The sequence below is a fragment of the Talpa europaea genome, assembly GCF_964194135.1.
Source record: "Talpa europaea genome assembly, chromosome: 3".
NCBI lineage: Eukaryota > Metazoa > Chordata > Mammalia > Eulipotyphla > Talpidae > Talpa > Talpa europaea.
In genome coordinates, this window is record NC_140069.1 from 129,423,041 (window position 1) to 129,438,928 (window position 15,888).

The following is a 15,888-nucleotide window of genomic DNA, read 5'->3' on the forward strand; positions in this document are numbered from 1 at the left end:
AATTCCAGAGTCTTTAAAAAATTAGACATTACATAATCTAATCACTCTTCAAGTCTTAAGTTTCTCTTTGCTGCCTCCTAAAATATAAAAACTGCCATGGAATAACATTTACTTCAATATTTTCCTCAAGCACTTTGAAACTTGAAATTATACACATGAAAAATCTACTCTAATTGTTATTTCTGCACTTTATCTTCCTATTCTGAAAGTAAGTTTTGTTATTAAATGTCACAGTCTCTGTACAATGTGCTTTTATTTCTGCCAAAGCAGGCAGATTATGTTAAACAAAATGTATTATGAATCACATGCTACTTAGTTGAGAAAAAAGCTGTCAGTGATGAAAGACAGACACCAATTTCCTTTAAGCATTCACATTTCTTCCCATTTTCCTTTTTCACACCTTGGAGGGGGTCCTTCAGAACAGACTATCTCATGATTCCTGGACTTCTGGGGAAGGACTCTGACAGTTAGAAGGGAAATAGCAACCTCCTATATTTGTCCAATATTTCAAATCCTACACTCAAAGTGCTTAATCGTCAATACTAAAATTTCTAGGGAAAGGGAACCATAAACTTAAACACTACTTCTTAACTACTTGTAAATATGCCTGCTTATCCTTCACAAACACACAAACACTTCTGCAGTAGTATCTAATACAGTCTTGAAGTCTTCATAATGTAAGGAATCCAGGTGGGAGGGATATCTGGAGAGAGTTCAGTTAACTTTGCTTTGTCTCTTAGGTAAATATGGCTGACTCACCCTCTTCAGTTAATGGAAAAAGAATTAGAATGATTAATGAAGGTGCTTTTGGCAGAAGACATCCGGATTTAGATAGCTGTGAAATTCAATGACTTAATCTTCTTAAGAGACAAATATAGAAGCAAAAGGAGGAGAAAAGCAGTAGAGAGGGCACTGTGTACTCCACTCTTCAGACTGATCATTTAGGATCTTTACCTCTCTTCCAAGTCTACAACGCTCTTACCTACACGTCCCAATGTCTCCTCAAAGCACAGCCCCATCTCATCCTTACACTTCAGCAGTCACAATGCCTTGCCCTTCCCCAAATGCCATGCTGTTCACACCATCTTCCTTTGTACCTGCTGGTTCCTCTGTCAGAATCTTCTCATTCTTGTTGACGTCTCTGAAAGTTTATAGTCTTCCCCCCCAATACTGCTTTCTCTTTAAACTCAAGAAGGTAGAGCCAGGAACTCAAGCCATTTATATCATGCTTGCACTGACAAAACAATGCTACTTAAAAAAAAATAATAATAAACCTAGCAAATAACTAGGTCTTTGTGCTCCTATCATTCAACACAGTGATTGGGACATCATTTCTAAATAACTATATTCCCTACCTAATTATGGAAAATGGGTTAATAATGGACTTGAACACACTGTGTTACCATTTGTCAATTTTTAAAATAAACTTTAATAAACATTTATTTTCAAGGAAAGTAGTTGATTTCTTAATAGCACCACTTGACAGCACTGTCATTTAAAAATATGTGAAGTAAGAATCATTCTTAAGACTAGTGCATAATTCTAGTATCAACTAATTTTGTTTCTCTATAAGTATAACTATGCACTTGAAATCACTGCATGTCCTTAAAAAATATTGAGTTAAATTTTCCACTGACAGATTGTTCTTCCTTCACTCCTGTTACTTTATTGGATTCAAGTAAATTATGGCTAACAATTCAACTATAGATTCTGATATTGTCACATTGCTCATTGTAGATAATGCATTCACTACTTTCCTATTGTTTTTATCTAAAACTGTGTTGTAAGAATGTGTACCAGTTCAGAAACATTGTTTTCAAACCAAAGAATGCAAAGTATGACTGGTAGTTCTAATAGCACAATTGTCTAATAGTTCTAATAGAAAATCCAGACATAACTGGGTGGTATTTCTGTATGTTTTTTGGGCAACATGTGAATAATTTCTTTCATTTTTTTCCTAATTTCAAACTTTAGCTGTGATATCTTCTAGATTCGTGTTTTATGAGTTTCCAATTTGCCTGAATTTTGATAATTAATAATTCTTTGTTCTGAGCAGAAGGAAATAGCTATGCTTCAGGAGACAGCTGCCTGTTCTCAGTTCCAGATGTTAATCCTGCAGCTCTGGGGCAAAGGTAACCATCACTGAGGCTCCTGTGGGTATTGGGTGGCAGCCCTGGCAGTGGTCCCTTCTCATTCATGGTCTCTCTTCTTGCATCTCCAGGGACCATAAGGCCCTTGCCATCTTGCACATCTTAGTGAACAGCTCTCCTTACTGACCCTGTAGTAATACACCTTTGAGAGTTCCTAGAGGAACAACTGTTGGCAAAAGCAAGGGCTCAGATAATGATAAACAAATGCAGAAACAAGAATGTTACCATTAGAGGTTCAAAACCTTTGCTGAGACCCAAGATATTTCATCAACATACTAGTGCCCCGTTCCAACAGCTCAGCTGGCTGTGGGTCCTTCCCCTTTGTCCTCCTTCACTACTTCTCTTCTTAAGACTTTTTCTTAAGAGGTAGACTATTTTCTGTGATTTCACCTTTTCTTCTTTAACTTCAGATGAAAGGTAACAAAGAATAAGGCACACATGACCTTGAAGGATGTAGGATTGTCTGTCTCTCAACTATCCATTTCTTTCTTAACTATCCATTTTTATAATGTCATTCATTTCATAAACGATTGTTACTGCAAAGGAAAGCTCTCCTTTATTAGGAGTTTTTGAAATTTCTTTTTCTTTTTAAGTCAATAAAAAAACAATCCTTGGGCCTTTCTTTCAAGTCTCGGAACAAAAGAAAGGAACTCATGCTTCGGGAGAGACATGGAAAGAGTTGGCAAGTCAACACTCTCCTTAAAATAGAGAGCTGGGCAAGCTGAGAATCACTGGCTTTTCTTGGACTTGTTAGAGAAGTGAGGCTGCAGGTTAAACCACTAAACTCACCCCTGGAGATACAGACAGAACCAGAGGTAAACAGCTCTCAGAGCAGAAGTCCATGGAAGACAAAAAGACGTGGTCAAAACCTAGTTGACCAAGTTAGTAATTTGCCCAAATTAGTAGGAATTGAGTGGAGACAGTAAGAAATTCCTGGGGCTACAATCCTAAGGGGATCCCACACTACACTGGGTTTTCCTTTTAGTAACCCCAGCAGGTACTCAGGGTTTGGGATCCATGAAAGATCATCAGCTGAACCTGCAGGAAGGGGGGAAATAAAGGCATTGTTAAACCTTCCACACTCTTCTCCCCGACAATGAAGAATAGACTTTGCCAGAGAGAAACAGTGAATGCATGTCTTAGCTGAGGGAAGAGGAGGCTGCCCTCTGCAGACCTTTGCAGGCTGTTTATTTATTCTATCGGGGGCTGGAGGGTGGGGTGGGGCAGGAGGAAAGAGCCAGAACAAACAGGGGGAGAAGACATCTAAGAAACAGACTGGGGGTGCCAGGCAAGGAAACAAGGTGTTCAGGAGAAAGGATGCCCTGAATGAACTCCACAAACACAGGTTTTATGGACTCCATCACCACTCCAGACCAAAGATACCCAAGACACCAAGAACTACAAATCCCATAATGTCATCATCATGGAAGGGAGGACTGCTGGGACCTGAAGGTGGAGTTAAGCAGCCAGGTCTGGTATATAACCAGAAATCTGGGCCTTGGGGGATCCCTTGGCCCTTGGTTTTTTGCCAGCGCTCAGCATGCCATTGGGATTCCAGCTCAGCGGAACTGGTAGGATGCAATCACCAATTTATCTCACCCACTTTCTCCCTGAGTTATTTATTTCTTCATTTCCCTTTCTTTTGTAAATAAACCCTTTATTAAACTTTTTGTGTGTGCCTGCAGTTGAGTCTTATTATAAGTCCCCTTCAAGCACACAGATGAGGATCCACAGTCAGGCAACACATTTCATATCTGGGCTGCCCCATAACAAAGGGACATAGGAGGTAGGGATACATTGAGACAGGAGCACACTTATGAAGGTTATAGCTCCAAGACATAGGTCCACTAAGAGACTAAAAATCAGATAACAGACTGCCCCCTATTCCCCAGCAACTTACATGGCTCTAGCTCAACAACAGTGGTACACTGTTAAAAGAACTGCAAGACACAAACTCTCTCTGAGGACAAATACTTAGGGAAGTCTAAAGTCATGACAGGAGATGGAGAGAAGGAAACCAGAAGAATTTAGAGCATCTTATACCTATGGCTACAAGAAACATTAAACATAGGTCAGCTCCTATCCAGTTAATATAAACCCTGACACTAAAGGCAATGATACCTCATTCTACCTGATACAATATGTCTGGCTTTCAATAAAAAAAAAAAAAATCACAGGGCATGTCAAAAGGCAAAAGGAAACAAAGTTTAGAGAGACAAACACTGAAACCTACGATGTTATAGTCTTCAAGCAAGGGATTTAAATAACTTATTAATAAGGTATGGGCTCTGATGGAAAAAACTTAAAAAGCATGCATGAAATAGGTAAGTAACATAAGCAGAGAGATGGAAACTAAGAAAGGTCAAAAGCAAATGCCAGAAATAAATTCTGAAACAGAAATAAATAATGACATTAATGGGCTTAGCACAGTAGACTGGAAGGTACTGAGAAAAGAATCAGTGAATTCGAAGAAAGGTCAGTAGAAACTTTCCATTCTCAAGCATAAAGAAAAACAACTCAAAAAACAGAAGTTCTGAAACTATGGGCCAATACTAAAGTAGGGGAGACGGGGGACAGGGGAGGTGAAGTGAAGGGAAGGGGAAAATTGGACAGAGGAGGAGAAAAAAGCACCAACACCCCATAGAATGGGGACCCTTCTTCAGTAAAGACTGCTTAAAACCGGCAGAAGGCTCCTGGGGGAGCCAGAGGTGAGGTGGAAAGTTCACCCAAGCCAGGCCCCTTCAGGCCAGCAGTCCAAACCCAGAGGGGGAGCAGGCACCCATGGCCAGAGCAGACCGGGCGCGCAGAAGAGTGTGCCTGTCTCCAAAGCGCCATTTTAGAACAGGGACCTTTCTTCAATAAAGACTGTTTGAATCTGGCAGAAGGCTCCCCGTGGAGCCAGAGGGAGAAGGTTCCCTGCGCAGTCAGAGGTGAGCTGAAGGCCCCCACAAGCCCAGTCCCTCCTGTCAGGAAGTCAGAGCCCAGAGGAAGATCCAGAGATTTGGAACCCAGATTGCAATCCAGCTGCCCCACCTCCAGGGAAGTCTGTGGGATTTCAAGACTCACCTTTGTAACTAAACACAGAAGGAGGAGAGATTCTGTGACAGTGACCATTAACATACTCAAAGTACCACTGCCTCACTAGACTTCTGGCATAACAGTTTTTGACTCATTTGGAGTGCCAGTTTCTGAAACTCCCGAAAGAAAACACCAAACAGATGCCAGCCAGTACCAGCTGCACAGTGTCCCAATGCATAAGGCAAATTAGAAGACAGGCAGCAGGGAAAAGAAAAACTACAAGCAAAGTAGCAACGCCTCAGAAAAAAGACACACCACAAAAAAAAAAAAAAAAACAAAAAAAAACCCTCCCACCAGCTTGCAACTATGGTGACTTGGAAGAACTTCTGAGCCTTCCAGAAAAAGAATTTAAAATTGCCATGATGAAAAAACTGATGGAAGTCATTAAGGAAAACAACGCTCAGAAGAATGAAATTGAGCCCCTAAAGAGGGAAATGAAGGAAATGCAGGAGATCAAAGGATTAACAGAAGAGCTAAAGAATGCTGGGAAAAGCAGTGATAACAGAATAGAGGAAATGGAAGAACGAATAAGCACTCTTGAAGACACAGAAATAAAAAGAACCAAAACAGAAAAGGAAAGAGAAGTACGAATGAAAAAGACTGAAGAAAGACTTCGGGAACGATCTGGCTCGATGAGGAAAGGAAATATAAGAGTTATAGGAATCACAGAAGGAGAGGAGAGAGACCTAGAAACAGAGAAAATATTTAAGGAAATAATTGAAGAGAACTTCCCAAACATGAAGAAGGAGCTGAAAATTGATATACAAGAAGCAAGAAGAACACCAAACTTCCATGACAAAAGGAAAAATACAGCAAGACACATAACAGTAAAGCTCCCAAGAATCCAAGACAAGAAAAAAATAATCAAGCTGACAAGAGAGAAGAAACAGATAACATTCAAAGGAAAACCAATCAGACTGACATCAGACTTCTCCAAAGAAATACTATGGACAAGGACAGAGTGGAGGGACATAGTCAACAGACTTCAAGACAACAAATGCCAACCAAGAATACTCTATCCTGCAAAGCTCTCCTTCCTCTATGAAGACAGAATAATGACCTTCCCAGACAAACGGAATCTCCGGAATTTCATTACAACTAAACCCCTACTCCAAAAAACTACTACAAGGAGTCCTAAAGCCAGAACCTCAGAGGGACGAATATCAACGAAAGAAGGCCCCCCCAAAAAAAAGTTATTAAAAGAATAAATAAATAAAATCAAAGGAAAGACAAACACAATGGCAAATAGAGACGCTAACATATCAATATTAACTCTAAATGTAAATGGACTAAACTCTTCAATAAAAAGACACAGAGTCGCAGGCTGGATTAAGAAACAAAACCCAAACTTTTGCTGTCTCCAGGAAACACATTTAGCTACAAAAGACAAAAATAGACTCAGAGTTAAAGGATGGAAAACAATCCTACAAGCAAATGGACCAAAATAGAAAGCAGAAACAGCTATACTTATATCAGATAAAACATTTCAAACTCAAAAAGGTAAAAAGAGACCCCAACGGTCACTACATTATGATCAAGGGGACAATACTTCAAGAAGAAATAACACTCATTATCATATACTCACCAAATGAAGGAGCACCAAAATATATCAGACAACTATTGTCATCTTTGAAAACAGACATCAGAGAAAACACATATGTAGTAGGCAACTTCAACACACCACTATCAACAATGGATAGATCAACGAGATAAAAAATAAGACACTAAAGCTCTAAATAAGGATCTAGAGCGTTTGGGCTTAACAGACATCTATAGAACACTAAACCAAAAAAATCTGAGTACACATTTTTCTCAAGCGCACACGGATCATTCTCCAGGATTGATCACATACTGGGACACAAGACAAACATCAACAGATACACCAAGATTGAAATCATACCAAGCATCTTTTCTGACCATGAAGGCATAAAACTAGAAATAAACCATGAAAAGAAGGCAAGGAACTCACCTACCTCATGGAGATTGAAACCCACACTACTGGAAGACCACTGGACTAATGAGGAGATCAAAGAAGAAATTAAAAAATTCTTTGAATTGAATGACAATGAGGACACCAATTTCCTAAATGTATGGGATGCAGCAAAAGCAGAAATAAGAGGAAAATATATAGCAATAGAGGCTCACATCAAGAAAGAAGAAAGAACTCAAAGAAACAACCTAATCTCGAAGCTCAAAGATCTAGAAAAAGAACAACAAAAAAACCCCAAAACCAGTAGAAGAAAAGAAATAATAAAAACCAAAGGAGAAATAAATGAAATCGAAACAAAAAAAAAAAAAACAATCCAAAAGATCAATGAAACCAAGAGCTGTTTTTTCGAAAAAATAAATAAAATAGACAAACCCCTAGCCAGGCTCACAAAGGAAAAAAGGGAGAAAGCACAAATAAACAGGATCATACATGAAAGAGGAGAAATCACAACGGACACAGCAGAAATCAAAAGAATAATCAGAAACTACTGTGAACAGTTATATGGAATCAAGTTCAACAATCTAGAGGAGATGGACAAATTCCTACAACTCTACAATCACCCAAAGCTAAAGAAGAAATAGAACACCTAACCAGACCAATTACAAGCAGCGAAATTGAAATGGTAATCAAAAACCTTCCCAGAAACAAAAGCCCAGGACCTGATGGATTTACAAATGAATTCTACCAAATGTTCAGAGATGAATTAGTGCCTATCCTTCACAAATTCTTCCAAAAAATTGAGAAGGAAAGGACAATACCAAACACGTTCTATGAAGCCAACATTACACTAATACCAAAACCAAACAGGGGCAACACAAAATAAGAAAACTATAGGCCAATCTCCCTAATGAACACTGATGCAAAAATCCTCAATAAAATTTTAGCTATCAGAATCCCACAATGTATCCATAAGATAATTCACCACGACCAAGTAGGATTCATGCCAGGGACACAAGGATGGTTCAACATCCGAAAATCAATCAACGTTATCCAACACATCAACAAAAAGAAATATAAAAACCATATGATAATATCAATAGATGCTGAGAAAGCTTTCGACAAAGTGCAACACCCATTCATGATAAAAGCCCTTGAAATTCTTGGGATACAAGGAACGTACCTCAACATCATAAAGGCCATATATGACAAGCCAACAGCCAGTATCATTCTCAGTGGTGAAAAGCTGAAAGCAATTCCATTAAGATTTGGAACAAGACAAGGATGTCCACTCTCACCACTGCTTTTCAATATAATACTGGAAGTCGTGGCCAGAGCAATAAGACAAGAGAAAGACATACAAGGAATCCAAATAGGAAAAGAAGAAGTCAAACTATCACTATTTGCAGATGTTATGATAATATACATAGAGAACCCCAAAAACTCCACAGAAAAACTTAATTCAACTCATCAATCAGTTCAGTAACGTGGCAGGATACAAAATCAACACGCAAAAGTCAGTAGCCTTCCTATACACAAACAATAAATCTGAAGAAGAAGAAATAAAAAAAAAACCATCCCTTTTATTATCGAAACAAAAAAAATCAAATATTTGGGAATAACTCTAACAAAAGAGGTAAAGGACCTATACAAAGAAAACCATAAAACACTGTTAAAAGAAATAGAAGAAGACACAAAGAAATGGAAAGACATACCCTGCTCATGGATTGGAAGAATAAACATTATTAAAATGGCCATCCTACCAAAAGCAATATACAGATTCAATGCTATTCCAATAAAATTTTCAATGTTATTCTTCAAAGAAATAGAACAATTATTGATGAAATTCATATGGAATCACCAAAAACCCCAATTAGCCAAAGCTCTCCTGAAAAAGAAAAGAAGGGAATGGAGGCATCACACTCCCAGACTTCAAACTATACTACAAAGCCACAATCATCAAAACTGCATGGTACTGGAACAAGAACAGACACACAGACCAATGGAATTGAATAGAAAATCCCGAAATAAACCCACAGATTTATGATCAACTAATATTTGACAAAGGAGCAAAGAATATGCATTGGAGCAAAGAAAGTTTGTTCAATAAATGGTGTTGGGAAAACTGGGTCGCTACATGCAAAAGAATGAAGCTTGACTACTACCTAACAACATGCACAAAAACCAACTCAAAATGGGTTAAAGAGCTAGACATAAGACCTGAAACCATAAAATACATAGAAGGAAATATAGGCGAAACACTACATGATATGCACATCAACGACATCTTTACAGACACATCACCCAAAGCAGTGATAGTGAAGGCAAAGATAAACAGCTGGGACTACATCAAATTAAAGAGCTTCTGCACAGCAAAAGAGACAATAACAAAAACAAAGAGAAACCCCACCAACTGGGAGAACATTTTTGCACACAACACTAATGATAAAGGACTGATCACAAAAATCTACATAGAGCTGATGAGACTCAGCAAAACAAAGAAAATAATCCAGCCAAAAAATGGGCAGAAGAGCTAAAAAGAAACTTCTCTGAAGAGGAAATGCAAATGGCCAACAGGCATATGAAAAAATGTTCAGCATCACTTGTAATCAGGGAAATGCAAATCAAAACTACCATGAGATACCATCTTACACCAGTGAGAATGGCACATATTAAAAAAACTAGCAACAACAAATGTTGGCGAGGTTGTGGAGAAAAAGGAACTCTTTTACACTGTTGGTGGGAATGCAAACTGGTCCAACCACTATGGAGAGCTGTGTGGAGATTTCTGGACCTACTAAACATAGAGCTTCCATATGATCCAGCAATTCCACTCCTAGGTATTTACCCAAAGGACACAGAAACATCAGTTCCAAAGAGCACCTGCACCCCTATGTTTATAGCAGCACTGTTTACAATAGCTAAGCTTTGGAAACAACCCAAATGCTCAAAAATAGATCACTGGATCAAGAAGATGTGGTACATATACACTATGGAATATTACTCAGCCTTCAATAAGATAAACACATGCAATTTGCAGCAACATGGATGGAGTTGGAAGGGATCATGCTCAGCAAAATAAGCCAGAAAGAAAAAGAAAAATACCAGATAGTCTCACTCATAGCAGAAATCTAGGAACCTTAAATAAGGGACCAGGAAAAAGAGTAACTATAAGAAAGAAAATATCAAAATCAACAAACAACTATGAACCAGAGACACTCTATGGGGGGAGGGGGCGGAGAAAGGAGGGATTGGGTTCAAAATAAGGAGGTTTTAATTGTATGGAGAATATAAAAATAAAATTTAAATAAAAAAAAAGAAAGAAAATTGAACAGAGGGAGTATCTGATAATTTTTCAAAGTTAATGACAGAAACCAACCCACAGATTCTGGAAGCTCACGAAATACCAAACAAGAGAGACACAAATAAAAAGACCATACCTTGGTATACTATAATGAAGCTGCAGAAAACTTAAGTAGAAAATAATGAAAGAAGCCAGGACAAACACACCTTACCTAAACACAGTCAAAGATAAGAATCTCATCAGATTTAGCAGAATCATGCAAAAAGGGGGTGGAGCACAGGCTTCGAAGCAGAAAACTAATAATATTTCTATATCCAGTAAAAGTCCCCTTTAAACATGAAGGAGAAACAAAGACTCAGACAAACAGGAACAGTGAACTCAGAGCCAGCAATCTCGCTCTGCAAGAAATGCTGAAGGTTTTCAGATTAAGAAAATTATATAGCTCAGAAACAGACCAACATAAAAAAAAGAGTAACAGAGAAGGGATAAGAAGAAATGAATATTTTTTTAAAATTATTCTTTTTTTAATTTAAACTAATGTTTATTAAGGAAAGGAGAAATAAAAATATTTAAACAAACACTGTATTCCTTACAACGTGCTTCATTCCATGACGCTATATTTGGTAAACAGTAGAATACCTAAGACTACATTATCACAAACTAGAGCAAACTTTTATGGCACAAATAAAATATCTTAATGTTTCAAACCTAGCCTCTAAATTAGAAAGATCTTTCAATATATTTTCTACAGTTAACTATTAATAGTTAGGAAAATCATTAAAAACTGCTAGGATATATACCATTAACTATTAATAGTTAGGAAAGTCATTAAAAACTGCTAGGAATATATACCAACATTTATTGTCATTCTATAAAGGTGAAGTATTATGGGCATTTTTTCTGTCATATTAACTTTCAGCAATGAAATACCTTATAATCATAAACTCCAAATATTTTGTCATGTTATAATCACTTAAGAATTTAAGACCTTGATACTGTCTAGTCAAGGTTGCCATTTTCTGTTTTTTTTTTCTTTTTTTTTCTTTTTATTTTTATATTCCCCATATAATTGCAACCCCCTTGTTTTGATCTCAATCCCTCCCTTCCCCGCCCCCCCCCAAAATTATTCTTAACAGATCTAAAAGTTAACTATTTAAAGGAGTAGTAGCTATCTATCTTGGTATCATTGCTAAATTTAACAAGTAAGCCACCATTCCTCACCTGGCAGGCAGGGCTGGGAGGCTTAAATGGGTGAAGGGAGTGAATGGGACTGGCCTGGAAAGCTTGGGCCATTAAGCTGATGATCTCTTAATTTGATGATCCCGTAAGCAAATGAAGATCATCAGTCTGGACTTACCTGACACTAGCCACTCTAATCAAATCCATGAATATAAATAGAGCCTCTGGACCCTCATGCAGTGCAGAGACCTCTCCTGCCTTGCCCACTGCTTCCCTTAGCAGTGCATTTCAATAAATCTGCCTCTACTGTTCTCCACTCTGTCTCTGGTGAATTCTTTCATACTACAATCCCCCCAACGCCCACCCCTGCCACCTCCCATCTATACCCTCTATACCCAATTCTGTCCCAGGACAGTAGTAATGATGTTGGGGTGATTATGGCATAGAATTAAATGACAGAAATATCACAAGGGATGAGGGCGAGAAACTAGGCATGACTGTGGGATAGCTACACTGCATTTGAATCTTATAGTGGTATTTGACAGTAGACTTAGATTATTTTAAAATATAGATTGTAAATCCTAGGATAACCACCAAACAAGTTTTAAAAAAGACAAGTAGTATATCAAAAGAGGATATCAAAAGGATTCAGACAAAATGTTCAATTAAAACCAGAGAAAGCAGGAAGTGTGTGTGGGGGGGCGTCAAATGCAAGAAAGTGACACCACAAAGATTTCAGATTTTATTCCCAGGGTATCACTCTAAATATGAGTACTGTAAACACACCCATTAAAAGAGTTTGTCATATTGGATTAAAAAAACCAAGAGCAATTAGGCAATTATGATCAGTCTACCAAAAAAAAAAAAAAAACCATTCTCAACAAAGAATCAGATAGGTTAGAGGTAAGCAGATGGAGAAAAACACATCGTGTTAACCCTAATCAAAAGAAAGTGGTTTCATTATATTAATTTAAATCAAAATAGACTTCAGAAAAACAGATAATTATCAGGAATAAAAAGGGACTTGATATAATGTTGGGTTAATTCCACCAACAGACATAGCAATTTTAAATGTGTATGAACCAGAGCATCAAAATAAATGAGGCAAATACTGATAGGACTGAAAGGAAAAACAAACTCATTGCTATAATTGGAAATTTGCATAAGACATATGTTCTAATTATAAGCAAAAAAATATCAGGAGTCCACACCTTTACTGTAGAAGTAATCTTAAAAAACAGGATGAATTTTGAAATCTCTTGAGTTAACTGATAGTTCCACAGGTATTTATTTTATCACCCTGTAATATCAAATTGACCATAAATGATAATGCATATATAATAACCAATTTGAAAGTCTACCTGCTTAGCAGACTTGTGCATATGGAAAACAGGTATCTTATTTTGCTCAGCCAGGTCTCCTCAACAGCTAGCAAGGAGCTGACTTGCATACTCTATGAAGATCTATTAAATATCAGTCTGAATTTTACTACAAAATTATGTTCATCAATATTTAACTGTACAAATGAGCTACTGTTACATTAGAAATACAAGTACCAATTACATTTCTAGTTTGAATAAAAGATTTTGGTTTTACAGCCATCGACTGTTATCAAACTACCACCTAGTTTAATAATGCAATGAAAACAATTACGATGAAAGCATAAGTTGTTCACAGGGTTAATTAGATGCCACATTACTTTACTATGAAATAACTGTTACCTTATTCATTTGAAATGATCCACAATTAGTAATGCAAAATAAATTACACAGATAGAATACAGAAATTAAGAAAAGTAGATTTGTGAAAAGATTAAATATAAATGTAAACATATGTACATTATAAAGGTGCAACTATTAATGAGTACATGGATTTTAAAATGTCAAAATTTTATCAACTTAAATCATATATTAGGGCAGAGTTAAATAAGCACACAAACTGCAAACATGGAAGGGATGCATTCTTCGACCAATCATGGGGTCTGAAGAAGAAAGAGCAGGCTTATTCAGTTTTTCATATTTATGATTAGAATAACAACTAAGGAGAAAGATATTATTCACTCTGTCATCTCTTTAAATTACCTAGGTTAGCAATCCTCTTCAATTTGTTTCTCTCTGGCAAGGTTAAAGAAAATTGAAATTTCAGTTACTTCCATAAAACCGGAAGACCAGCGTCAAATCTTTTACGACAAATTATTTTGCACTGAGGAATACCTATTTATAATAAATTGCCAAGTTTCTTCAGATAACAGATGGTTTTCACTTTACTATTCAGGCCATGCCCTAAATATACCCCACTGACATAGATCTGCTGTCTTAAAATAGGGCACATGGGTACGATTATTTACTAGGTAAAAAAATATTGATATTCTTCTCCCTCTAACAAGTAATTCTTTCAAAGCTACTTTCAAATATCACTCTTTACTAAAATCCAATTTCACTCAACTTTTCACCAAAATAAGCTTTATTGGAAAGAATGTTCATTGTGCAAGTTGGGTGAAGGTGTAGGGAAATAAGGACCACTTACCTGACATGCATTATAAAGGAGTTGGTGCTCGAGTTTTTTAATGCCCAGAATCTGCTGAAACATCTCATAGAGTTGTTCCTTGCTCAGAATAAGTTCAGACACAGCACTGAGGGCCATCCTATTTGGCTGTTTGCACAAGTCCTCTTCACCCCTATAGATGGCGTCATACTTGGCTATCCAGGAACTCAGTACAGTCTCTTTGCTCAAGCCATCAATTTCTGGCAAACTCCGCACACGTTTTTCTATATTTTTCTTAAATACCTCTCTGAAGTCGTTTGCAGAACACCCTCCACTTTGCACCATCCTGGCCACTCGATCACTCTTCAGAAAAACCTGAGAAACAAAAACCAAAAATCAACCTATGTACAACTAGGCAGGGATTCAACCACCACTTGCTTTTGCAATCTAGAAAGAGTTATGACAGCAATATTTTACAATTATTCAAAATGTTTTATAACACATGGTAAGTAATGGCATAAACAGAGGTCCCAAATCTCTCTAAAATGTTGAAATGTTTAGAAAAGGCAGTAACTGGTGTTGCAAAAACTGTAAGATGATTACACTTTCTATGGGAAGATATTTGAAATTGAAACAACTTTTTGGAAATTGATAACTGTGTATAAGGCTGCAATAGCAAGGCAAATTTAAAGTACAATATAAACACCTGAAGACTAGCTTCAGAAATACTTACATGATATTTAGTATTCTAAATTGGTAGGTGCTTCCCTTCAAGATTTTTTTTTTTTTAAATGAAAACAGTCAGTGCTGGGTTCTCACAAGTTACCAAATGATATCTGAAGCCAGGAAACAAACAATATCATGTTTTGGGAGTCTTAGTTTCCTCTATAAAATCATACCTAAACGGATACTAACTCAGTACAATTACATGTTTTTTAGTTGGCATTTACTAAGCGGTAATAAATGTGTCACATGTTTTGCTAAGTTTCAGGGACACACAAATACATGAGCCAAAGACCCAGAGCTCGAACAGCTCACACTAACTGGGAGAGACAGGATAAACAATAAAATATAACAGTGTAAGAGTCATAATAGAAGCTACGGAAAAGAAGAGGGAAAGGAAAGGAACTGAGTTATGATCTCTTTTGGGAGAGACACAAGGGACCAGTGATCTGAATCACAATGCATTTCAAAAAAACAAAAGAGCAGGAGTCAAGAAGCCTAAGCATAAAACAGCAGGGCTTTTGAAGGGAATGTGAAAATTTTCATACAGCAGGAACATTAAATATGAGGGTGAGGGCAGCAAAAGTTGTGCCAACAAGAGCAGAGAGCAGATGGCAAAATGCTCGGGTGCCAAGGAAGGAAGCAGAGCTGTCTGGTGATGGGCAGCCAATAATGGCTGCAGAACACAGGTGCTCAAGTGCTGAGAAGCCGTGCTGAGGCAAATGGATGGTGGCAACATCAAGAGTAGATGACACTGGACTAGGGCAGAGATCAGGATACCAGTTATCACAGGAGCACAGCAGACCCACTGAAAACAGTACGAACCTGAGGTTAGAGACTGAGGGAGAGGCAAAAGAGTGCTAGGAGAAAGAATTGACACAGCTTGATGACTGACAGAAGGCGGAAAGTAAGGCAGGAGAATTTAGGAGTTACAGCTGTCTCCTGGGGTGCCTGGATTCTAGTAACCAAAAATTGAAGATTAAAGAATATAGACGGAGCAGAGTGTGTGTGTTATCTGTATGCGCTGGTGGGTGTTGGAGGGT

The 15,888-nt window shown here is 37.6% G+C and overlaps 1 protein-coding gene across 15 annotated transcripts in view; it reads right to left on the reverse strand.

Annotated features, from left to right (window-relative positions):
- Positions 1-15,888, reverse strand: part of CADPS2 (calcium dependent secretion activator 2) — a gene marked incomplete at both ends in the record, with an annotated part of 405,485 nt that overhangs the window by 248,422 nt on the left and 141,175 nt on the right. For all 15 annotated transcript variants that reach the window (XM_084229261.1, XM_084229256.1, XM_084229258.1 and 12 more), the window contains one exon: positions 14,165-14,497. In XM_084229261.1, coding sequence (XP_084085387.1) covers positions 14,165-14,497 — 333 coding nt within the window. The remainder of the gene's footprint in view (positions 1-14,164; positions 14,498-15,888) is intronic.